At 43.5% G+C, this 25,420-nt stretch overlaps 1 protein-coding gene across 1 annotated transcript in view; it reads left to right on the forward strand.

Annotated features, from left to right (window-relative positions):
• Positions 1 to 25,420, forward strand: part of LOC140211221 (PC3-like endoprotease variant B) — a 1,844,543-nt gene that overhangs the window by 1,693,195 nt on the left and 125,928 nt on the right. Inside the window, exon 15 of the mRNA XM_072280838.1 lies at positions 5,353 to 5,467. Coding sequence (XP_072136939.1) covers positions 5,353 to 5,467 — 115 coding nt within the window. The remainder of the gene's footprint in view (positions 1 to 5,352; positions 5,468 to 25,420) is intronic.

Consider the following 25,420-nt stretch of genomic DNA (forward strand, 5'->3'; position numbering starts at 1 on the left):
AGTTCATCCAGTCTTTCTTCATATGAAAGTCCTGCCATCCCAGGAATCAATCTGGTGAACCTTCTTTGTACTCCCTCTATGGCAAGGATGTCTTTCCTCAGATTAGGGGACCAAAACTGCACACAATACTCCAGGTGTGGTCTCACCAAGGCCTTGTACAACTGCAGTAGTACCTCCCTGCTCCTGTACTCGAATCCTCTCGCTATAAATGCCAGCATACCATTCGCCTTTTTCACCGCCTGCTGTACCTGCATGCCCACTTTCAATGACTGGTGTATAATGACACCCAGGTCTCGTTGCACCTCCCCTTTTCCTAATCGGCCACCATTCAGATAATAATCTGTTTTCCTATTTTTGCCACCAAAGTGGATAACTTCACATTTATCCACATTAAATTGCATCTGCCATGAATTTGCCAACTCACCCAACCTATCCAAGTCACCCTGCATCCTCTTCACATCCTCCTCACAGCCAACACTGCCACCCAGCTTCGTGTCATCCGCAAACTTGGAGATGCTGCATTTAATTCCCTCATCCAAGTCATTAATATATATTGTAAACAACTGGGGTCCTAGCACTGAGCCTTGCGGTACCCCACTAGTCACCGCCTGCCATTCTGAAAAGGTCCTGTTTATTCCCACTATTTGCTTCCTGTCTGCTAACCAATTCTCCACCCACACCAATACCTTACCCCCAATACCGTGTGCTTTAAGTTTGCACACTAATCTCCTGTGTGGGACCTTGTCAAAAGCCTTTTGAAAATCCAAATATACCACATCCACTGGTTCTCCCCAATCCACTCTACTAGTTACATCCTCAAAAAATTCTATGAGATTCGTCAGACATGATTTTCCTTTCACAAATCCATGCTGACTTTGTCCGATCATTTCACCGCTTTCCAAATGTGCTGTTATCACATCCTTGATAACTGACTCCAGCAGTTTCCCCACCACCGACGTTAGGCTAACCGGTCTATAATTCCCCGGTTTCTCTCTCCCTCCTTTTTTAAAAAGTGGGGTTACATTAGCCACCCTCCAATCCTCAGGAACTAGTCCAGAATCTAACGAGTTTTGAAAAATTATCACTAATGCATCCACTATTTCTTGGGCTACTTCCTTAAGCACTCTAGGACGCAGACCATCTGGCCCTCGGGATTTATCTGCCTTCAATCCCTTCAATTTACCTAACACCACTTCCCTACTAACATGTATTTCGCTCAGTTCCTCCATCTCACTGGACCCTCTGTCCCCTACTATTTCTGGAAGATTATTTATGTCCTCCTTAGTGAAGACAGAACCAAAGTAATTATTCAATTGGTCTTGCCATGTCCTTGCTCCCCATAATAAATTCACCTGTTTCTGTCTGCAGGGGACCTACATTTGTCTTTACCAGTCTTTTCCTTTTTACATATCTATAAAAGCTTTTACAGTCCGTTTTTATGTTCCCTGCCAGTTTTCTCTCATAATCTTTCTTCCCCTTCCTAATTAAGCCCTTTGTCCTCCTCTGCTGAACTCTGAATTTCTCCCAGTCCTCAGGTGATCCACTTTCTCTGGCTAATTTGTATGCTTCTTCTTTGGAATTGATACTATCCCTAATTTCTCTTGTCAGCCACGGGTGCACTACCTTCCTTGATTTATTCTTTTGCCAAACTGGGATGAACAATTGTTGTAGTTCATCCATGCAACCTTTAAATGCTTGCCATTGCATATCCACCGTCAATCCTTTAAGTGTCATTTGCCAGTCTATCTTAGCTAATTCACGTCTCATACCTTCAAAGTTACCCCTCTTTAAGTTCAGAACCTTTGTTTCTGAATTAACTATGTCACTCTCCATCTTAATGAAGAATTCCACCATATTATGGTCACTCTTACCCAAGGGGCCTCTCATGACAAGATTGCTAATTAACCCTTCCTCATTGCTCAGAACTCAGTCCAGAATAGCCTGCTCTCTAGTTGGTTCCTCGACATGTTGGTTCAAAAAACCATCCCGCATACATTCCAAGAAATCCTCTTCTTCAGCACCTTTACCAATTTGGTTCACCCAATCTACATGTAGATTGAAGTCACCCATTATAACTGCTGTTCCTTTATTGCACACATTTCTAATTTCCTGTTTAATACCATCTCCGACCTCACTACTAGTGTGCGGCACAGTTAGCAATCCCAAAATTACTGCCCTGGAGTTCCTGCTTCTCTACTTTCTGCCTTACTCTCTCAATTCTGTTTTCAGGACTTCTTTGATTTTCTTCCCTATGTCATTGGTACCAATGTGTACCAAAACATCTGCCGCTCGCCCTCCCCTCCAAAATGCTGTGGATGCGATCCGACTGTCCCTGACCCTGGCACCTGGGAGGCAGCACACCATCCGGGAGTCCCATTCACGTCCACAGAATCTCCTGCCTGTCCCTCTGACCATTCAGTCCCCTATCACTACCACTCCCCTCTTCTCCCTCTTTCCCTTCTGCACCACGGACCCATGCTCAGTGCTACTAATCGGATCTCCTGTATAAACCACTGGTGAGGCCTCACTTGGAGTACTTTCAGCAGCTTTGGGCCCTTTATCTTAGAAAGGATGTGCGGAAACTGGAGAGGGTTCAAGGAGGTTCACTAAAATGATTCCAAATTTGAAAGTTTTGTCAAAAGAAGAGCATTTTATGGTCAATAACCAGTAACGTTTGATGGTTCAGTGCCAGTAACCTGTTCTCCTTGGCAATTCCTTGGGAGGTCATCCCCCACAGCAGTATCCAAAATGGTGTACTTATTATTGAAGGGAATGGTCACAGAGGTTCTCTGCACTAAATGCCTATTCACATTACCATTCCTTCTCCTGACAGTCACCCAGCTACCTGCCTCCTGGAACTTAGGGGTGAGTACTTTCCTGTAACTCTGATCAACGATCTCCTCACTCTCCCGTACAAGCCAAAGGTTATCCAGCTGCTGCTCCAGATCCCTAACATGGTCTATAAGGAGCTGCGGCCAGATGCACTTCACGCAGATGTAGTTCCCCGGGGAGACTCTGGGTCTCTTTTAAACTTTTCAGCTTTCACTCTTGTATACATCTTTCCTGTATGTCGATGATCAAACTGCACACAATACTCCAAATTAAGCCTCACCAATATCTTATACAACTGCAACATAGCATCCCATCTCCTGCAATCAAAACATTGTTATGAAGGCCAATGTGACAAAAGCTATCTACCTGTAATGGCATTTTCAATTAAATATGGACCCGTATTCCCAGATCCCTTTGTTCCACCACACTCCTCAATGCCCTGCCGTTCACTGTGTAAGATCAACTCCAGTACTTGTAGAGCTCTGCATTGAATTCCATCTGCCATTTTTCAGCTCACTTTTCCAGCTTATCCAGATCCTACTGAAAGCCGCAATAGACTTCCTCGCTGTCCAGGACACCCCAATCTTCAAAGAGTCAAAGGTCAAGTTTAATGTCAGAGAAATGTATACAATATTAGATTAGTTTAGATTATGAGGACACGCAGTCCTCTTTTATTGTCATTTAGTAATAATGATACAATATTCCTCCGGTGTGATATCACAGAAACACAGGACAGACCAAGACTGAAAAAACTAACAAAAACCACATAATTATAACATATAGTTACAACAGTGCAACAATACCATAACTTGATGAAGAACAGTCCATGGCACGGTAAAAAAGTTCAAAGTCTCTCGAAAGTCCCACATCTCACGCAGACGAGAGAAGGAAGAAAACTCTCCCTGCCATGCCTGACCACAGTCCGACTCTGAGTCGTCCGAAAACTTCGAGCCTCCGATCAGCCCTCCGACACCGAGTACCAAGCACCATCTCTGCCAAACACTTCGACCTCAGCCTCGGTCGCCAACAGCAGGCAAAGCCGGGGATTTTGGGGCCTTCCCTCTGGAGATTCTCGATCACACAGTAGCAGCGGCAGCGAACCAGGCATTTCAGAAATTTCTCCAGATGTTCCTCTGTGCCTTCTCACGTCTGTCTCCACTAAATCAAAATTGTCCACAGCCCCTATTTAACAAATACGATATCATTTCACCAGAGAGCTGCACCTGCTGCGTCGCGCCGCCATCTTCTCCTCCTCATCTACTTCCTGAAATGCTTTTTCTTTGCAAAACATCCACGAAAACAGAGAAGCGCCCCAAAGAATTAACGACAGTTAAACGTGAGAACCCCAAAGTCCCTCCCCCCAGCTCCCCCCTCCTGCGCATAAGTGGCAGCAAGCCCCCCCTCCCCCCACTGGCAAAAATAAACGCAATCGATACCATCACTGATACCAAGCACGTGCTAAGCAATAGCAAAGACACAGGCCAAAGTTACCCCAAAAGCTTCACATTTCATCCGAAATTCGACAACCCACAGGTTTTCTCTCTCTCCCTGGCAAGGGAGAGGGAGGTGTTCCCCATTTTCACAGTGAGCAGGAGACATAACAATCTGCTGGTTTACGATCTTAAAAGTCCACTTCATCGCTTTTATCGAGCTCTGTTCATTCACAAACTTGCTGATGTAGTTAACCACATTATCATCCAGATAATTGATATAGATGACACCCACTACTGATGTCAAACTCTCTGGCCTATAATTTCCTGATTTATTGTTCGAACCTTTCTTAAACAGCAGAAAAATATTAGCAATCCTCCAGTCCTCCGATACCTCCACTGCTGCGCTAAGGCTGCTTTGAATATCTCTACTGGGTGTCCTACAGTTTCTGCACTTGACTCTCACAGAGTTCAAGGGAACTCCTTGTCAGGCCCTGGGGATTTATCCACCCTTATTTGCCTGAAGACAGCAAACACTTAACCCTCTGTAATCTGTATAGGGCCCATGAAGTCGATGCTGCTTTGCCTCACTTCTGTAGATTCTCTGTCTGTCTCCTGAGTAAATGCAAATACAAAAAAAACACTTAAGCTCTCCCACATTCTCTGAAATATAGAGGAACGAGGGGAGATTTGAAAGAGGTATACAAAATGATGATGAACATGGGAGGGGGAGATCTTATTCACTCAGAGGATGGTGAAAGTGTGGAATGAGCTGCCAGTGAAAGTGGTGCAAGCACGGTTGATTTTAAGAGAAGTTTGGATAAGTTCATGGATAGGAGAGGTGTGGAGGGCTATGGTCCCAGTACAGGTCGATGAGAGAAGGCAGATTAATAATTCCACATGGACTAACTGGATTGGAGGGCCTGTTTCTATGCGGTAGTGTTCTTTTCCATAATAAATTGATTCTTGAGCTCAAAATCTGCTTTGTTATGACATTGCATCATATTGTCTTCCTGCACTGCACTTTCTCTGTAGTGGTATTGAACAAAAGCTATTGGCTCATCAGAACAAATTTTATGTTGTTGCTTAGGTATTGGACAACAAAGGTACAGTCATTGGCTGTCATCGGCCTGACAACGAAATCAATGCGACAACTGTGCGACATTTCAAACTTGTCCTTTGGGGAACATTTGAAAATGACAAAGGTAAATTTAAAATTTTGCAAACTTTGAAAATGTGTCTCAATTGCTCTGAAGAATATCATACTTACAATTGTTTCCAATCAACTTTGCACAACATTGTGATTATTTAAAAAAGACTCAGAGAGCCCAAAGTTAAACCATCAGATTTTTAAAGAGACAAGAACTCATGAATGCGACCTTAATATCTTTTCATTCTTGTTTTGCACTACCTATATATAACTCTTATTTTAATTTATAGTCTATTTTATGTATGATAGAGTACTGCCCTAGTGAAACAACTAATTTCACACATTTTACTCATGAACCTAAGAAAGTGAGCATTGAGTGTATGTGGCCAGTGGGAACCAGCTGCCCAGAATGGACAATAAATTTAGTCTGAACTTTGAACTTTGAATTTTGGTAAGCATTGGCACAAAATCTGGTAGTTGAGCTGAAGAGTGACAAAGAACCAAGCCCCAACTAGAAACATTCAGGTAGGAGATTACAAAGGCACCCAAAAATTGACAAAAAAAACAGAGGCTACACACCAGGTATGCGCATAATGCTGTCAATGATCAGGCTCTTGAACAAAAGGGGATAACTACACTTACTCTCCTCCTTCCCACGACTGATGGTCTTGCTTTAAAGACTCTTTATCTTGTTATTTCATGCTCATTATTTACTGATATTTATTTATATTTGTATTTGCACAGTTTGTTGTCTGTTGTTTACAGTTACTGGTTTATGGATTGGCTAAGTATGCCCTCAGAAAAAGAATCTCCGGGATGTATGTAGCAACATGTTGTACTCTGATAATAAATTTTACTTTGAATTTCCGGGAACATTTGTATCGGAAAACATGAGGTGTTCTTAAAAGAAAGCTGCTTTTATAGCTGAATTTATTCTTTAAAATCATTGCTCTTCTCCCCTATTAGGAGGTCTTCCTTTGCTTTATCCCGTGTTCACAGTTGTTCCATTAATTAGACATAAGAGATTCTGCAGATATCTAAGTATGGGGCAAGACACACAGAATGCAGGAGTGACTGCATTGGACTTAATAAAGTTTAAACTGTTGGTGAATTTGGGGAAGAAATTAGATGTTTTGTTTAAGGCTTATAAAATAATGTCCGATGGCTTTTCAAAGGGAATTGGATGCACACTTGATGGAATCCTGATAAAGGGTAACCTTGCCATGCACGATCTCAAACCTGACTGTGAAAGGAGGAGAGGTGGTGCAGGATTGACGGCTCCCTTTCAGAATGGCAGGCGGTGACCAGTGGGGTACCGCAGGGTTCAATGCTGGGACCGCAGCTGTTTACAATATATATTAATGATTTAGATGAGGGAATTAAAAGTAACATTAGCAAATTTGCCAATGACATAAAGCTGGGTGGCAGTGTGAAATGTGAGGAGGATGTTATGAGAATGCAGGGTGACTTGGACAGGCTGGGTGAGTGGGCAGATGCATGGCAGATGCAGTTTAATGTGGATAAATGTGAGGTTATCCATTTTGGTGGTAAGAACGGGAAGGCAGATTATTATCTAAACGGAGTCAAGTTAGGAAAAGGGGAAGTACAATGAGATCTAGGTGTTCTTGTACATCAGTCACTGAAAGCAGGCATGCAAGTACAGCAGGCAGTGAAGAAAGCTAATGGCATGCTGGCCTTCATAACAAGGGGAATTGAGTATAAGAGCAGAGAGGTCCTTCTGCAGCTGTACAGGGCCCTGGTGAGACCACACCTGGAGTACTGTGTGCAGTTTTGGTCTCCAAATTTGAGGAAGGACATACTTGCTATTGAGGGAGTGCAGCGTAGGTTCACAAGGTTAATTCCCGGGATGGCGGGACTGTCATATGTCGAAAGATTGGAGTGACTGGGCTTGTATACTCTGGAATTTAGAAGGCTAAGAGGGGATCTTATTGAAACATATAAGATTATTAAGGGATTGGACATGCTGGAGGAGGAAGCATGTTCCCGCTGATGGGTGAGTCCAGAACCAGAGGCCACAGTTTAAGAATAAGGGGTAGGCCATTTAGAACGGAGTTGAGGAAAAACTTTTTCACCCAGAGAGTGGTGGATATATGGAATGCTCTGCCCCAGAAGGCAGTGGAGGCCAAGTCTCTGGATGCTTTCCAGAAAGAGATGGATAGAGCTCCTAAAGATAGCGGAATCAAAGGTTATAGGGATAAGGCAGGAACTGGATACTGATTGTGGATGATCAGCCATGATCACAGTGAATGGTGGTGCTGGCTGGAAGGGCCAAATGGCCTACTCCTGCACCTATTGTCTATTGACTCAGCAGTTCAGGCAGGATCTATGGGGAGAAATGAACAGTAGATATTTTGAGCTAAGATGCTTCATCAGGCTTAGCTCATGCCCCCTCACCCCTATTGGTGTATAGACCACTGATATTAGCTCACCAGGACCAGTCTTTCACATCATCTTCAGGTGTGGCCCATCTTCTTGGCGCAGCCGTCCTCTCCCACAAGTGAGGTCTTTGTTGCCATTTCTGTAGCTCTGGGTATTTACAGGATGGGGTTACGAGCCGTATGCCCACCTCTCCTCCTTTCACAGTCAGGTTTGAGACCGTGCATGGCAAGGTTACCCTTCATCAGGATTCCATCAAGTGTGCATCCAAGTCCCTTTTAAAAGCCACTGGACATTATTTTATAAGCCTTAAACAAAACACCTAATTTCTTCCCCAAATTCACCAACAGTTTAAACTTTATTAAGTCCAATGACCAGCTCAATGTTCAAGTTTCAAAGCAAATGTATTATCACCGAACATATATGTCACCATGTACTGCACTACCTTGAGATGGCTTTCTAAAGGTCGTACCTGGACCTATTATATCTTACTTAGTTTGCAAATTCCTGAAACTTTACTCCACCTGGTCCAAAACCAGCACATCAATATCGAGGACATTACTCAGCACAGCAACAGTAATTGACGATGATAAACTATAGGAGAGGAAGATTCAAATTGCACCTTGTATAAAATATTATTATAATGAATAAGTTTAGCCAGAGGGTGGTGAATTTGTGAAATTTGTTACCACTGGCCTCTGTGAAGGCCAGGTTGCTGAGTCTATTTTAAGGCAGAGCTCAATAGGTTCTTGATTGGACATGGAATCAGAGGTTAAGGGGAGAAGGCTGGGGAGTGGGGCTTGATGGGGGAGAAAGAATCAACCATGATTGAATGGCAGAGCAGACCTGATGGGCCAAATGGCCTAATTCTGCTCCTGTGTCTTCTGGTTTTATGGCCTCACCGTTGTGTGAAGACCACTTGAGTGCTCACATGAGACATTGGCCACTGTTCAGAGCTCTGTTGGCCAGAGTGTTCAGCTCTATTGATACATTTGTTTTCAGGCAATCATTCACAACTGTAAAGTCTTTGTGACCAAGAAACTTGAGTGACAGTATCAATTAGCTCCAATGTAGGCATAATCTCTATTTGCAAGGTTTCAAAAATGTACTTGCATCCCCTAAAATTTATTTTGATTCAGTTATTTCTATTATTATTATTTTTACATTGAAAGGCTGTCAGCTTCATCATCCCGACCAATTTCATCATGAAAGATCCCACTCACCCAGCTCGTGGGACTTTTTGTCCCGCTCCCAACAGGGAGGAGGCTACGTTGTACCCACGTCAGGACCACCAGATTCAATAACAATTACTACCCCCAAACAGTATAGCTGACCCACACCCCCGATCACCACTACTTTATGATTTCCTCTCAGAGTCACACTATGAACATACAATCAATCTATGTATACAAACTATCTTATGTACTTATATTCATTGTGTTTTTTATTATTGTGTTCTTCACCTTATTGTGGTTTTTTGTGCTGGATCAGATTTTGTTCTCCTTTACACGTGTGTACTAGAAATGACATTAAACAACCTTAAACAATTGAGTAAGGGCGACCAAAGGAAGGCACAGTAATTATATAGCAAAACTCGGAGTTAACATTTTGGTGGCAGTAATTTACATGGAAATTAAATTTAAGTATCTTCTGAGAATGGAAAGTGACAATGACCTCTGGATCCAGCAGGAAAATCAAAGCTAAATTAGAGAATTCAGGGAGAAAATTGACCTTCTGATTGACATATGCAACATGACATTTGAGGTGAATCTGAGGCAGCCATTACCATCCTGTGGTTAGTTCCCCGACCTTGCATTCTTGCTGAAGCATCTTGACCATCCAAGATGCTTTCCAGGGATTCCAGTGAATCAGAATCAGGTCTCATATCACTAGCATATGTGCTGAAATTTGTTTTCTTTGTGGCAGCAGTGCATTACGATACATAATCATAAAAATGAACTACAAATTACAATAATAAATAATTTTATATATATATATTAATATGATAAATCCCCAGGGATTGACTAGGTATTCCTTCAGATCCTGTGAGTGGCAAGTGCAGAAATTACAAGGTCCCGAACAGATATAGTTATATTATCTGTAGATCATAAGACATAGGACAAAGGAGCAGAATTAGGCCATTCAGCCCATTGGTCCTCTCTGCCATTCCATCATGGCTGATTCCAGATCCCACTCAACCCTATACACATGCCTTTTTGCCATATCCTTTGATGCCCTGACCGATCATGAAGCAATCAACTTTCGCCTTAAATATACCCACGGACTTGGCCTCCACTGCAGAGCATTCCACAGATGTATTACACTCTGGATAAAACTATTTCTCCTTACCTCTGTTCTAAAGGGTCACCCCTCAATTTTGAGGCTGTGTCCTCTAGTTCAGGATACCCCAACCACAAGAAACTCTCCAAATCCACCCGATCTTGTTCTTTCAATATTTGGTAGATTTCAATGAGATCCGCTCCCCCCCCCCACCCCTCCACATTCTGCTAAATTCCAGTGAGTACAGACCCAAGCTGCTAAACAATCCTCATACATTAACCTTTTCATGCCCAGAACCTTCCTCATGAAACTCCTCTGGACTCTGTCCAATGACACCACATCTTTTCTGTGCCCAAAACTGTTGACAATTTTCTAAGTGCATTCTGACTAGTGTCTTATAAAGGCTCAGCATTATCATAGAAACATAGAAACATAGAAAACTGCAGCACAATACAGTCCCTTCGGCCCACAATGCTGTGCTGAACATGTACTTACATAAGAAATTACCTAGGGTTACCCATAGCCCTCTATTTTTCTAACTTGCATGTACCTATCCAGGAGCCTCTTAAAAGACCCTATCGTATCCGCCTCCACCACCGTTGCCGGCAGCCCATTCCACGCACTCACCACTCTCTGAGTAAAAAACTTACCCCTGACATCTCCTCTGTACCTGCTTCCAAGCACCTTAAAACTGTGCCCTCTCGTGTTAGCCATTATCTCCTTGCTTTTATATTCTATTCTCCTTGAAATAAATGCCAACGTTACATTTGCCTTCTTTACCACAGACTCAACCTGTAAATTAACCTCCCGGGTGTCTTACATGAGGACTCCTAAGTCCCTCTGCACCTCTGAAGTTTGTACCTTCTCCCCATTTAGTCCGCATTATTGTTCCTTTTAGCAAAGTGCATGATTATACATTTCCCAGCACTGTATTTCAATACAAAACATATCCTTTATGTTAAATTCCCATCTATGGCATTCTTTCATCCACATCTCAGTGATGTCCACAATGTCATACTGACCAATCTCTAATTGTGCCATTAGTTTACCCACCTTATTCCAAATGCTGTGTGCATTTAAATGCAGCACCTTCAGTCCTGCATTTTTTGCCTGTTTGAATCTTGCCAATGTGATACAATTTAACTCTTTGCTTTAGCTGCATTTGCAGCAGGAGAGGTACGATAGGTTTGAAGGACAGCTAATGTTGTTCCGTTGTTTAAGGAAAGCTCTGAAATTAAACCAGGAAATTACAGGAAAGTACTGACGTCAATAGTGGAAAAGTTATTAGAAGGTGTTCTAAGGGACTGGATATGAGTATTTGGTTAGCCATGGACTGATCAAGCATAGTTTCATAGGTGATAGGTCTGTCTAACCAAATTTACACTGTTTTTTCGAGGAAGTTACCAGAAAAAATGATGAAGGCAAGGCAGTGGATGTTCTCTACATGGACGTTAGCAAGGCATTTGACAAGGTTCCAAATAGGAGGTTGGTCAAGAAGGTTCAGTAGCTCATCGTTCAAGATGAGGTAGCAATTTGGATTAGACATTGGTCTGTAGACAAGACAGAGAGTGGTAGTAAATGTTTGCCTCTGACTGGAAGCCTGTGACTAGTGGAATGCTGCAGGGATCGATGCTGTTTCCATTGAAGTTTGTTGCCAATATCAATGAACCGGATGATAATGTGGTTAACTAGATCAGTGAATTTGAGGATGACACCAAGACTACAGGTACAGTTGATAGAGAGGAAGACTGTCATTGCATGCATCAGGCACTGAAGCAGCAGAAAAAATGGACAGAAAATGGCAGATAGAATTTAATGCAGAGAAGTGCAAGGTGTTGTACTTCGGTAGTATCAACCAGCACAGCGCATGCACACATGTACACACACACACACACACACACACACACACACACACACACACACGCTCACACACACACACACACACGCACACACTCACACACACATACACACACACTCAGACACACGCACACACACACTCACACACGCACACACTCACACACACACACGCACTCACACACACACACACACACGCACACACTCACACACACATACACACACACACTCAGACACACGCACACACACGCTCACACACGCACACACTCACACACACACACGCACTCACACACACTTATACACACACACACACACACACACGCACACACACACACTCTCAGACACACACACACGCACACACACACACGCTCAGACACACACACACACACACACTCAGACACACTCATACACACTCAGGGTATAGTCAGAGGGACAGAGGGAGAAAAAGGGGGTTTTCTCCTTTTTCTCCCTCTGTCCCTCTCACTATACCCCTTGCCCATCCTCTGGGGTTTCCCCCCTCCCCCTTTTCTTTCTCCCTGGGCCTCCTGTCCCATGATCCTCTCGTATCCCTTTTGCCAATCACCTGTCCAGCTCTTGGCTCCATCCCTCCCCCTCCTGTCTTCTCCTATCATTTTGGATCTCCCCCTCCCCCTCCCACTTTCAAATCTCTTACTAACTCTTCCTTCAGTTAGTCCTGACGAAGGGTCTCGGCCTGAAACGTCGACTGTACCTCTTCCTATAGATGCTGCCTGGCCTGCTGTGTTCACCAGCAACTTTGATGGATGGTAATTTACCTCCTGGGTGCCGGTTTCTGTGATGTTTCTTAATGCATCCACAATATCCTGAAAAGGGAGAGTAAGCAGCCAGACATTGTGGTACATATTGATACCAATGACAGAGGTAGAAAACGGGAGGAGGTTCTGAAAACAGAATACAAGGAGTTAGGAAGGAAGCTGAGAAGCAGGACCTCAAGGGTAGTAATCTAGGGATTGCTGCCTGTACCATGTGACAGTGAGGATAAGAATAGAATGAGGAACCAGATAAATGCATGGCTGAAGACTTGGAGCATTAGGGTCAGGGAATCTGATTTCTGGATAATTGGGACCTCTACTCGGGCATGTGTGTCCTCTACAAAAGGGACAGGTTGCACTTGATTCCGAGGGGGACCAATATCCATAGAAACCATAGAAACTACAGCACAGAAACAGGCCTTTTGGCCCTTCTTGGCTGTGCTGAACCATTTTCTGCCTAGTCCCACTGACCTGCACACGGACCATATCCCTCCATACACCTCCCATCCATGTAATGTCCAATTTACTCTTAAATGTTAAAAAAGAACCCACATTTACCACCTCATCTGGCAGCTCATTCCATACTCCCACCACTCTCTGTGTGAAGAAGCCCCCTTAATGTTCCCTTTAAATTTTCCCCCCTCACCCTTAACCCATGTCCTCTGGTTTCTTTCTCCCCTTGCCTCAGTGGAAAAAGCCTGCTTGCATTCACTCTATCTATACCCATCATAATTTTATATACCTCTATCAAATCTCCCCTCATTCTTCTACACTCCAGGGAATAAAGTCCTAACCTATTCAACCTTTCTCTGTAACTGAGTTTCTCAAGTCCTGGCAACATCCTTGTAAACCTTCTCTGCACTCTTTCAAACTTATTTATATCCTTCCTGTAATTTGGTGACCAAAACTGAACACAATACTCCATATTCGGCCTCACCAATGCCTTATACAACGTCATCATAACATTCCAGCTCTTATAGTCAATACTTTGATTAATAAAGGCCAATGTACCAAATGCTCTCTTTACGACCTTATCTACCTGTGACACCACTTTTAGGGAATTTTGTATCTGTATTCCCAGATTCCTCTGTTCCACTGCACTCCTCAGTGCCTTACCATTAACCCTGTATGTTCTACTTTGGTTTATCCTTCCAACATGCAATACCCCGCACTTGGCTGTATTAAACTCCATCTGCCATTTTTCAGCCCATTTTTCCAGCTGGTCCAAGTCCCTCTGCAGGCTCTGAAAACCTTCCTCACTGTCTACTAAACCTCCAATCTTTGTATCTTCAGCAAATTTGCTGATCCAATTTACCACATTATCATCCAGATCATTGATATAGATGACAAATAACAATGGACCCAGCACTGATTCCTGTGGCACACCACTAGTCACAGACTCTACTACCACTCTTTGGCTTCTTCCATTGAGCCAATGTCTAATCCTATTTACCACTTCTCCATGTATACCTAGTGACTGAATTTTCCTAACTAACCTCCCATGCAGGACCTTGTCAAAGGCCTTACTGAAGTCCATGTAGACAATATCCGCTGCCTTCCCTTCATCCACTTTCCTGGTAACCTCCTCGAAAAACTCCAATAGATTGGTCAAACATACCTACCACGCACAAAGCCATGTTGACTCTCCCTAATAAGTCCCTGTCTATCCAAATGCTTGTAGATTCTGTCTCTTAGTACTCCCTCCAATAACTTACCTACTACCGACATTAAACATACTGGCCTATAATTTCCCGGATTACTTTTTGATCCTTTTTAAACAACGGAGCAACATGAGCCACTCTCCAATTCTCCGGCACCTCACCTGTAGACAGCGACATTTTAAGTATTTCTGCCAGGGCCCCTGCAATTTCAACACTAGTGTCCTTCAAGGTCCGAGGGAACACCCTGTCAGGTCCCAGGGATTTATCCACTTTAATTTTCCTCAAGACAGCAAGGACCTCCTCTTTTTTGATCTGTACAGTTTCCATGATCTCACTACTTGTTTTCCTTAATTCCATAGACTTCATGCCAGTTTCTTTAGTAAATACAGATGCAAAAAACCTATTTAAGATCTCTCCCATTTCCTTTGGTTCCGCACATGGCCGACTTCTCTGATCTTCAAGAGGACCAATTCTATCCCTTACAATCCTTTTGCTCTTAATATACCTGTAAAAGCTCTTTGGATTATCCTTCGCTTTGACTGCCAAGGCAACCTCATGTCTTCTTTTAGCCCTCCTGATTTCTTTCTTAAGTAGTTTCTTGCACTTCTTATACTCCTCAAGCACCTTATTTACTCCCTGCTTCCTATACATGTCATACAACTCCCTCTTCTTCTTTATCAGAGTTGCAATATCCCTTGAGAACCAAGGTTCCTTATTCCTATTCATTTTGCCTTCAATCCTGACAGGAACATACAAATTCTACACTCTCAAAATTTCTCTCCTTTGAAGGCTTCCCACCTACCGATCACATCTTTGCCAGAGAACAACCTGTCCCAATCCACGCTTTTTAGAACCTTTCTCATTTCTTCAAATTTGCCCTTCTTCCAGTTCAGAACATCAACCCTAGGACCAGATCTATCCTTGTCCATGATCAAGTTGAAACTAATGGTGTTATGATCACTGGAACCACAGTGCTCCCCTACACAGACTTCTGTCACTTGTCCTAACTCGTTTCCAATATTGCATCTCCTCTAGTTGATCCCTCTATATACTGAATTAGAAAACTTTCCTGAACACATTTTACAAACTCTAAACCATCTAGACCCCTAACAGTATGGGAGTCCCAATTAATATATGGAAAATTAAAATCCCCTACCACCACAACTTTATGTTTCCTGCAGTTGCCTGCTATCTCTCTGCAGATTTTGCTCTTCCAATTCTCGTTGACTATTGGGTGGTCTGTAATACAATCCCACTAATGTGGCCATACCTTTCCTGTTTCTCAGCTCCACCTTGCAGGCAGGTTTTGCGAGAGCTGTTCGGAGTGGTTTAAACTAATATGGCAGGGCTATGGGGACCAGTATGATCGAGCTGAGGATGAATCAGCAGGTTTACAAGTAGATGATGTAATATGTAATATGAATGTAAGGAAGGACAAGCCAATGATTGGGTTCAACTGCAGACAGAGGAAAGAGTTAAATTGTAATGCAGAGGAAAAATTCAAAAGGGCAAAGAATGCAGTACTGAAGGTGCTGAATTTAAATGTGTGTAGCATTCAGAATAATGTGGACGAACTCATGGCGGATTTAGAAGTTGGTCAGTATGACGAGGTGGTCCTCACTGAGTTGTGGCTGAAATTTAATTGCTGGAGCTTAACATCAAAGGGTATACTTTGTATCAAAAGGACAGGCAGGAGGGCATAGGCAGTGGTGTAGCTCTGTTATTAAGAGATGCAATTACATCTTTAGAAAGAGGTGACATTGGTTCAAAGAATGTCAAATCTCTGTGGGTAGATTTAAGAAACCAAGGATAAAAAACTATTATGGGAATCATTTATAAGCTTCCAAATAGTAGCCAGGATGTTTCAAAGGTTTTGAAGGTACATTTAATGTCAGAGAAATGTATACAATATACATCCTGAAATTCTTTTTCTTCGCAACCATCCACGAAAACAGAGGAGTGCCCCAAAGAATGAATGACAGTTAAATGTTAGAACCCCAAAGTCCCCCGAGCTCCCCCCCACACATAAACAGCAGCAAAGCAACAATATCCCCTCCCCCATAAGCAAGAAAAGCACCGCCCCCCCCAACCAAGCATTCAAGTGTGCAGCAAAGCATCAATAAAAACACAGACTTGCAGTACCCCAACAACTACTCATTCACCCGGTAATTCGACATACCACAGGCTCTAACTCTCCCTAATAAGGGAAGATGAGATGTCCCCATTTCACAGCGAGAGGGGAGACATCATAAACAACTCGCTAATTGACGTTGTTAAAAGTCTGTTGTGTCACTTATTCCGAGCTCTGTGCCCAAAAGACTTGGGTCTCTGGGCAGACAGCCAGCAGCCAGCTCGCTGCTTCCGATCTTCTACGTTCTCCCACGACACACTGATTCCCTGTGGAGGCACGGACCTCGAGTCTGCCCACCTTCAGAGCCACGAAATCCTGGAACCCTGAAGGTGCTCTAATCTTGTAGGCCGTGTAGTTGGTATATTGAATAGGGGTCAGAGTCCCAACAGCGGGTCTCAATTCCCACAAAGAACCAAAGTCAGCGTGTAACTCCAGATCAGGGTCTTCAAAAGAACCATGAAAGGGAAAAATAAAGATATTAAAGATAGAAATAGAGCTGTTTCCGAAGGTGCTAGCAAAAGAGTTGCTGTTAAGTGCCATTGCCCTCCCAGCGCCGTCGTCGTGGGGGTTGCTATTGCAGTTAGCTGGAAAGGACATGTAATGAGGGTAATTCAAGCATCAGTTGTGGAAAGGGACTTCCGAGTCCTTGTGTAAGACTCCCAGAAGGTTAATTCACAGATTGAGTCTGTGGTAAAGAGAGCAAATGCAACGTTGGCATTTAATTCAAGGGGAACAGAATATAAAAGCAAGGAGATAATGCTGAGCATTTATGAGACAGTTTTGGAAAAGATGTGCTGGCATTGGAGAAGCTCCGGAGGAGGTTTACAAGGGTGAATCCAGGAATGAAAGTTATCATATGAGAAATGTTTGATGGCTCTGTGTCTGTACTCTCTGTTTTGAAAGGGTTCCCCTCTATCCTGAGGCTGTGCCCTCTTGTCCTAGACTCTCCCACCATGGGAAGTAGCCTTTCCACATCTACTCTGTCCAGGCCTTTCAACATTCATAAGGTTTCAATGAGATTCCCCCCCCTCATCCTCAAACGTTTCTCATATGATAACCCTTTAATTCCTGGATTCACCCTTGTGTACCTCCTCTGGACTCTCTCCAATGCCAGCACATCTTTTCCAAAACTGTTCACAATACTCAAGGTGAGGTCTCACCCGTGCCTTTTAAAGTCTCAGCATCACATCCTTGCTGTTGTATTCTAGACCTCTTGAAATGAATGCTAACATGATATTTGCCTTCCTCACCTGACTCGCTGACTCGACCTGCAAGTTAACCTTTAGGTTGTTCTGCATAAGGACTCACGAGTCCCTTTGCATCTCAGATTTTTTGGATTTTCTCCCCATTTAGAAAATATTCCGCACGTTTATTTCTACTACCGAAGTGCATGACCATGCATTTGCCAACACTGTATTTCATTTTCCACTTTCTTGCCCTTTCTCTAAATCTGCCTAAATCCTGCTGCATCCTACCCATTTCCTCAACACTACTTGTCCCTCATCATTCTTCGTATCATCTGCAAACTTGGCAACAAAGCCATAAATTCCACCATATAAATCATTTAAATACAGCATAAAAAGAAGTGGTCCCATCACCGACCCCTGCGGAACACCAGTAGTCACTGGCAGCCAACCAGAAAAGGATCCTTTTATTCACACTCACTGCCTCCTAGCGATCAGCTATTATTAACAAATGAGGAGCATTTGGCAGCTTTGTGCCTGGTCTCACTGGAATCTGGAAGAATGTCTAGAGGTCTCATTAAACCTACTGAATGTTGTAAAGACTAGATAAGGCGGATGTGGAGACGATGTTTCCTCTGGTTGGAGTATCCAGAACTGGAATGCATAGCCTCAAAATTGAGGGGCACCTTTTAGAACAGAAGTAAGGAGGAATTCTCTTAGTCAAAGAGTGGTGAAGCTGTGGAGTGCTCTGCCAGAGTGTGTGGTGGAGTATACGTCTATGGGTATATTCAAAGCTGGAGTTGAATATTTTTCTGATTGGTCCGGGCATCAAGGGACATGGTGAGAGGGCAGGTGTGTGGGGTTCAATGGGATCTGGGATCAGCTATTTATAAAATCTACCCCAGGTTCCTGAGTGACATGTCCTGGGAATAGGTGTTGGCAGACACAGTTAGTCCACAGATGAGGGGTGTGCATGCGTGCACACAATCCAGCTTTTTATTCCCTGATTGAACACTGGAGGGCAGCACCGATGGGAGAGGCCAGCTTCCTATCCAGCATGGACGTCATGCCACACTCCCCTCCTGTGAAGCTGCAACAGGCATGCCTGCGGCACGAGGCCATGCAGCTCCCTCGCCATTGGTCTCATCAATAAACCATTACAGCCGACTTGCAGTATCTTCCATTACCAATGCAATTGTTAGCTGCTCTCGACATTTCCGTCTGCGGTGAACAACTGCAAAACATCTGAACAAACCAACACAATAGCAATGAGGATGTGGGGAATTAGTTAGAATTGTTGGGGACAATGCAATGAAGCAGCAGGAGATATGTATTTCACAATAAAATTTATGATAATTTTTCAGGATTTTGATGTATCCATTGCTGTTTTATCTGAGACACTCAGGAGATCAAAACTGAAATAATTAACAGAAGTTAACACCATGATGAGTTCAGTTAAAATCTGGTATTAGCTGATTCTTAACCTCATAGACTCACCTACTACCAGTGGGAAGAACACAATAACAAAACCAATACTCTAAGGTACAGAAAGTTCAAACAGGCTTGTCTTTTCTACATCCCCTTTGTTATAGTTGACACCCCATTTAAAATGCTTCTCTTAATCTTTATCATAAATATTCCATTCTGTTCCTTGATGTATAATCCCAGCCCAAGGAGATTATCTTGATCTATTTACCTATAATGAAAGCAAGCATGCTTTAGCTTCACTTCAAAATTCAATGTCAAGTATTAATTTAGCACGAAGACCACGGAACTTCAGGAAAGTGGCCCAGCGCTATTTCTCAGAGCAATTTTATTGGAAACAGAATCCTCACACGTTACAAATGAATAGAAAGTAATGAAATGGTTACACCACTCAGATTTCAGATTCGATAAATGATACTCTCTACAAGGTTCTGATCTCACCTTGAATATTTCTAGTGCAAATGAAGTTCAAGGGTTAAGGGTGAAAGGCAAAGTGTTCAAGGAGAAAATGAGGGGAATGGTTGAAAAGGTTATTCCCAAGAACATAGGAAAATGAGAGGTTAGAGATATACAAAATTATGAGGGATATAAGCAGGATAAATGCAAGCAGGCTTTTTCCACTGAGTTTCAGTGGGACTACAACTAGAGGTCATGGGTTAGATTAGATTATGAGAACACTCAGTCCTCATTTATTGTCATTTAGAAATGTATACATGCATTAAGAAATGATACAATGTTCTTCCAGAGTGATATCACAGAAAAACAGGTCAAACCAAAGACTAACACTGACAGAACCACATAATTATAACATATAGTTACAGCAGTGCAAAGCAATACCATAATTTGATAAAGAACAAACCATGGGCACGGTAAAAAAAGTCAAGTCCCGATCGACTCCCGAGTCCCCGATAGCAGGTGGCAAAAGGGAGAAACTCCCTGCCATAAACCTCCAGGTACCGACAACTGCCGATGCATTGGAAGCACCCAACCACAGCCGACACTGAGCCCGTCCGTCCGAAAACTTCGAGCCTCTGACCGGCCCCTCTGATACAGCCTCCCGAGTGTCATCCTCTGCCGAGCGCCTTCGACCTTGCCCCGGCCGCCGAAACAAGCAAAGCCGAGGATTTTGGGGCCTTCTGCTCCGGAGATTCTGGATCACACAGTAGCAGCAGCAGCGAAGCGGGCATTTCAGAAGTTTCTCCAGATGTTCCTCTGTACTCTCACGTCTGTGTCCATCAGATCAGAATTGTGCACGGTCCCCTACTTGACAGATTACAGATATCATTCATCGGAGAGGCCGCACGCGCTGCGTCATGCCGCCATCTTCTCCTCCTCCTTCTCCTGTTAAGGGTGAAAATTGAAATGTTTAAGAGGATCATGAGGGCTGGTAAGAGTGGGAATGAGCTGCCAGCAGAACTGTTGGATGTGGGTTTTGATTTCAACATAAAAGAGAAATTTGGATAGGTACATGGATGGGAGGGTTGTGAACGGCTATGGTCTTGGTGCAGGTATATGGGACTAGCCTAAAAATAGTTTGGCACTGACTAGATGGCAGGACCTGTTTCTCTGCTGCAGTTTCTATGATTAAATGACTCTAAATTCCATGGAAAAGTAAAGATTAGAGCAACACACACAAAATGCTGGAGTAACTCATTAGGTCTGGCATCCAGTGAAAGGAATAGTTTCTCCAATATTTTGTATGCGATACTCTGGATTTCCATCATCTGCTGAATCTCTTGTGTTTAAGGTAAAGATTATATTTGCTTTACTTGTCACGTGTATATCGAAACATCAAGTGAAAGATCTCATTTGTGTTAACGAACAACACACTCCAAGGATGTGCTGGAGGCAGCCTGCAAGCAAGTAACAAACGTAAAAAATGCTGGTGAACGCAGCAGGCCAGGCAGCATCTACAGGAAGAGGTACAGTCAACGTTTTGGGCCGAGACTCTTCATCTTCACTACTGCAAGCAAGTAACATTGATTTTACCAGTATAAACAGAAAATTATTGGAAAATCTCAGTAGGTCAGGCAGCAACAAAGACCATAAAACCATAAGTTATAGGAGCAGAATTAGGCCATTTGGACGATCACATCTGCTCCACCATTTCATTATGGCTGATCCAATTTTCCTCTCAGCCCCAGTCTCCTGCCTTCTCCCTGTATACCTTTATGCTCTGACCAAGCATGAATCTATCAACCAAATTGAGCCCCAGAACTGACATGTTAACTATATATTCATTAATTTGTTTATTTATTTATTTAGAGATGGAATAGGCACTTCCAGCCCAGCAGTCCCCTATTTAACCCTGGCCTAATCACAGGGCAATTTACAATGACCAATTAGCCTCCTAATTGGTTCTATATCTAAGTCACACAGGTCTGTCCGTGTGTAGCAGTCAGAATTTTGTACCTTTAAAATAGGTGAAAATAAATTTGAAATACTTCCCTGTTTATAAAATTTCATCCCTTCTCATCTAACCAATTAGATTTGTCATCAAATGGTAATTAAATTAATCACTTACACCTACACAATGTCCATATCCTTCCATTTTCCTCAGATTCATGTGTCTATCTAAACGTATTTTAAATGACCCCTATGTAATTGCCTCTACCACCACCACAGGCAGAATACTCCAGGCACCCACTGTGTAAAAAAAAAACTTGCCCCTCATATCTCCATAAGACTATAAGATATAGGATCAAAATTTGGCCATTTGGCCCATTGAGTCTGCTCCACCAATTCGTCATGGCTGATCCAATTTTCCTCTCAGCCCAGTCTCCTGCTTTCTCCCCATATCCCTTCATGCCCTGATCAATCAAGAATCTACCAACCTCTGCCTCCACAGCTGCCCATAACAATGAATTCCACACATTCACCACTCTCGAGCTGAAGACATTCCTCCTCATCTCCATTCTAAAAGGATGCCCCTCTATTCGGAGACTGTGTCCTTTGGTTTAGACACTTCCACCACAGGAAACATCCTTTCCACATCCACTCTACAAAGGCCTTTCACCGATAAACTTTTAGGGAATCCTGCACAAGGACTACCAAGTCCCTTTTCACTTCAGATTTGTGTATTTTTTTCTCCAGTTAGAAAATAGTTAACTCTTTACTTTCCTCTACCAAAGTTCATGACCGTACATGTCCCAACACTGTATTCCATCTGCCATTTCTTTACCCATTCTCTTCATTTGTCTAAATCCTTCTGTAGCCCCTCAACTTCTTCAAAGCTACCTGCCCCTCCACCTATCCTCATATCGTGTGCAAATTTTGCATTAAAGCTAGAATTCCATCATCCAAATCATTGACATACACTGTAAATAAAAAAATCGGCCCCAGCACACTGGCAGCCAAGCAGAAAAGGCTCCCTTTATTTCCACTCTTTGCCTCCTGGACAATCAGCTACTGCTTTATCCATGCTAGAGTCGTTCCTGTAATACCGTGGGCTCGTGTCTTGTTGAACGTGTGGCCTTCTGAAAATCAAAGTACACCGACATGAACAGATTCTCCTTTGTCAGTCATGCTTGTTATTTCTTCAAAGAACTCCAAGAGGTTTGTCAGGCAAGATTTTCCCTTGAGGAAACTACATAGAAATATAGAAACAGAAAACCTACAGCACAATACAGGTCCATCGGCCCACAAAGCTGCGTCGAACATATCTTTACCTTAGAACTACCTAGGCTTCTTGGAACTAACTACCATGCTGACTACAGCCTATTTCATCATGTGCCTCCAAATACCCTGAGACCTCATCCTTAATAATTGACTCCAACATCTTCCCAACCACTGAGGTTAGACTAACTGGCCCATAGTTTAATTTCTTCTGCCTCCTCTCCCTCCTTGAAGAGTACAGTGACATTTGCAATTTTCCAGTATTCTGGAATCATTCCAGAACCTAGTGATTCTTGAAAGACCATTACTAATGTCTCCACAATCTCTTCAGCCACCTCGTTCAGAACTCTGGGGTGTATACCATCTGGACCAGGTGACCTGCCTACCTTCAGACTTTTCAGTTTACCAAGAACCTTCTCTCTAGTTATGGTAACTTCACACACTTCATGACCCCTGACACCTGGAGCTTCCAGCATATTGATGGTGTCTTCCACAGTGAAGGCTGGTGCAAAATACTAATTCAGTTCATCCGCCATTTCTTTGTCCGCACCCCATTACTACCTCTCCAGCATCATTTTCCAGTGCTCCGATATCCACTCTCACTTTTATTTTATACTTTATAAATCTGAAGAAACTTTGGTATCCTCTTTAATATTATTGGATAGGTTACTTTTGTGTTCCATCTATACCTTCTCAATGATTTTTTTAGTTGCCACCTTTTGGTTTTTAAAAGCCTCCCTACACTCCAACTTCTCACTCATTTTTGCTCTATTATGTCCTCTCTTTGGCTTTTATGCCGGCTTTGACTTCTCTTGTGAGCTACAGTTGTGTTTCTCTTGTGAGCTACGGAAGTTTCCCTTAGAATACTTCTTCCTCTTTGGGATGTACATATCCTGTACCAGGAATTCCAGCCGCTGCTGCATTGCTGACATCTGTGCCAGTGTTCTTTTCCAATCAATTGGAAAATTGAAAGGATGAGCCCTGTCAGAATAGGACTAATCAGCAGTGATACTGGAAATGTGCATGGAGTTGGAGGTAGAAGAGGTACTTAATGAATACTTTGCTTCAGTATTCACCAGTGAAAAGGACCTTGGCAATTGGGATGACTTAGTGGACTGAAACACTTGAGCACATACAGGTAGACATTAACAAAGAGAATGCGCTGGAGCTTTTGAAAGTTATTAAGTTAGATGAGTAGCCAGGAGAGAAGGCAGTTTTACTACTCGGGGGAAAAGAGAAGCAAGACTGCTCAGGCGCGTGACGTTAGACAGTAGAGCGGGAAAAGTTTAAAAAGAAGACTGCCATATCCAGCGGCCAGTGGAATGAGAGGTAGCAGAGTGATAGGGCTTTGGCTTAATGGGCTTAGGCGGTAACAAGGTGAGGTAGGTTTACCTGTATTAATTGTGGAAAAGAGGTAGTAGTATGTGTGTGAGGCCAGTTTTCTGTGCTCGGTGTCAAATGTGGGAGGCCCTGGAGTCTCCCAGCCTCCTGGACGGCCATATCTGCACCCGGTGTGTCAAGCTGCAGCTCCTAAGGGATCGAGTGAGGGAACTGGAGTTGCAGCTTGAAGACCTTCGTCTGGTCAGGGAGAGCGAGGAGGTGATAGAAAGGAATTATAGGCAGGACCACGGAAGAAAGACAACTGGGTAACAGTCAGGAGAGGGAAGGGCAAGAGTCAGGTACTAGAGAGTACCCCTATGACTGTACCCTTTGACAATAAGTACCCCTGTTTGAGAACTGTTGGGGGGGGGTGGCCAACCTGGGGGCAGCAACAGTGGCCACGGCTCTGACACAGACTCTGGCCCTGTGGCTCGGAAGGGTAGGGAAAGGAAGAGGAAGGTAGCAATGATAAGGGACTCTATAGTTAGGGGGTCAGACAGGTGATTCTGTGGATGCGGGAAAGAAACTCGGATGGTAGTTTGCCTCCCAGGTGCCAGGGTCCGGGATGTTTCAGATCGAGTCCAAGATATCCTGCAATGGGAGGGAGAACAGCCGAGGTTGTGGTACATATTGATACCAATAACATAGGTAGGAAAAGGGAAGAAGTCCTGAAAAAAGACTACAGGGAGTTAGGAAGGAAATTGAGAAGCAGGACAGCAAAGGTAGTAATCTCAGGATTACTGCCTGTGCCACGTGACAGTGAGTATAGGAATAGAATGAGGTGGAGGATAAATGCGTGGCTGAGGGATTGGAGCAAGGGGCAGGGATTCAGATTTCTGGATCATTGGGACCTCTTTTGGGGCAGGTGTGACCTATACAAAATGGAAGGGTTGCACTTGAATCCCAGGGGGACCAATATGCTGGTGGGAAGATTTGCTAAGGCTACTGGGGAGAGTTTAAACTAGAATTGTTGGGGGGTGGGAACCGAACTGAAGAGACTGGGGAAGAGGCGGTTGGCTCACAAATAGAGAAAGCTTGGAGACAGTGTGTGAGGGAGGATAGGCAGGTGATAGAGAAGGGACGCGCTCAGATGGACGGTTTGAGATGTGTCTATTGTAACGCAAGGAGTGTTGTCAACAAAGCGGATGAGCTTAGAGTGTGGATCAGTACTTGAATCTATGATGTTATGGCCATTACAGAGACTTGGATGACTCAGGGGCAGGAATAGTT

Source organism: Mobula birostris, chromosome 2, assembly GCF_030028105.1.
Source record: "Mobula birostris isolate sMobBir1 chromosome 2, sMobBir1.hap1, whole genome shotgun sequence".
In the NCBI taxonomy this organism is placed as follows: Eukaryota; Metazoa; Chordata; class Chondrichthyes; order Myliobatiformes; family Myliobatidae; genus Mobula; species Mobula birostris.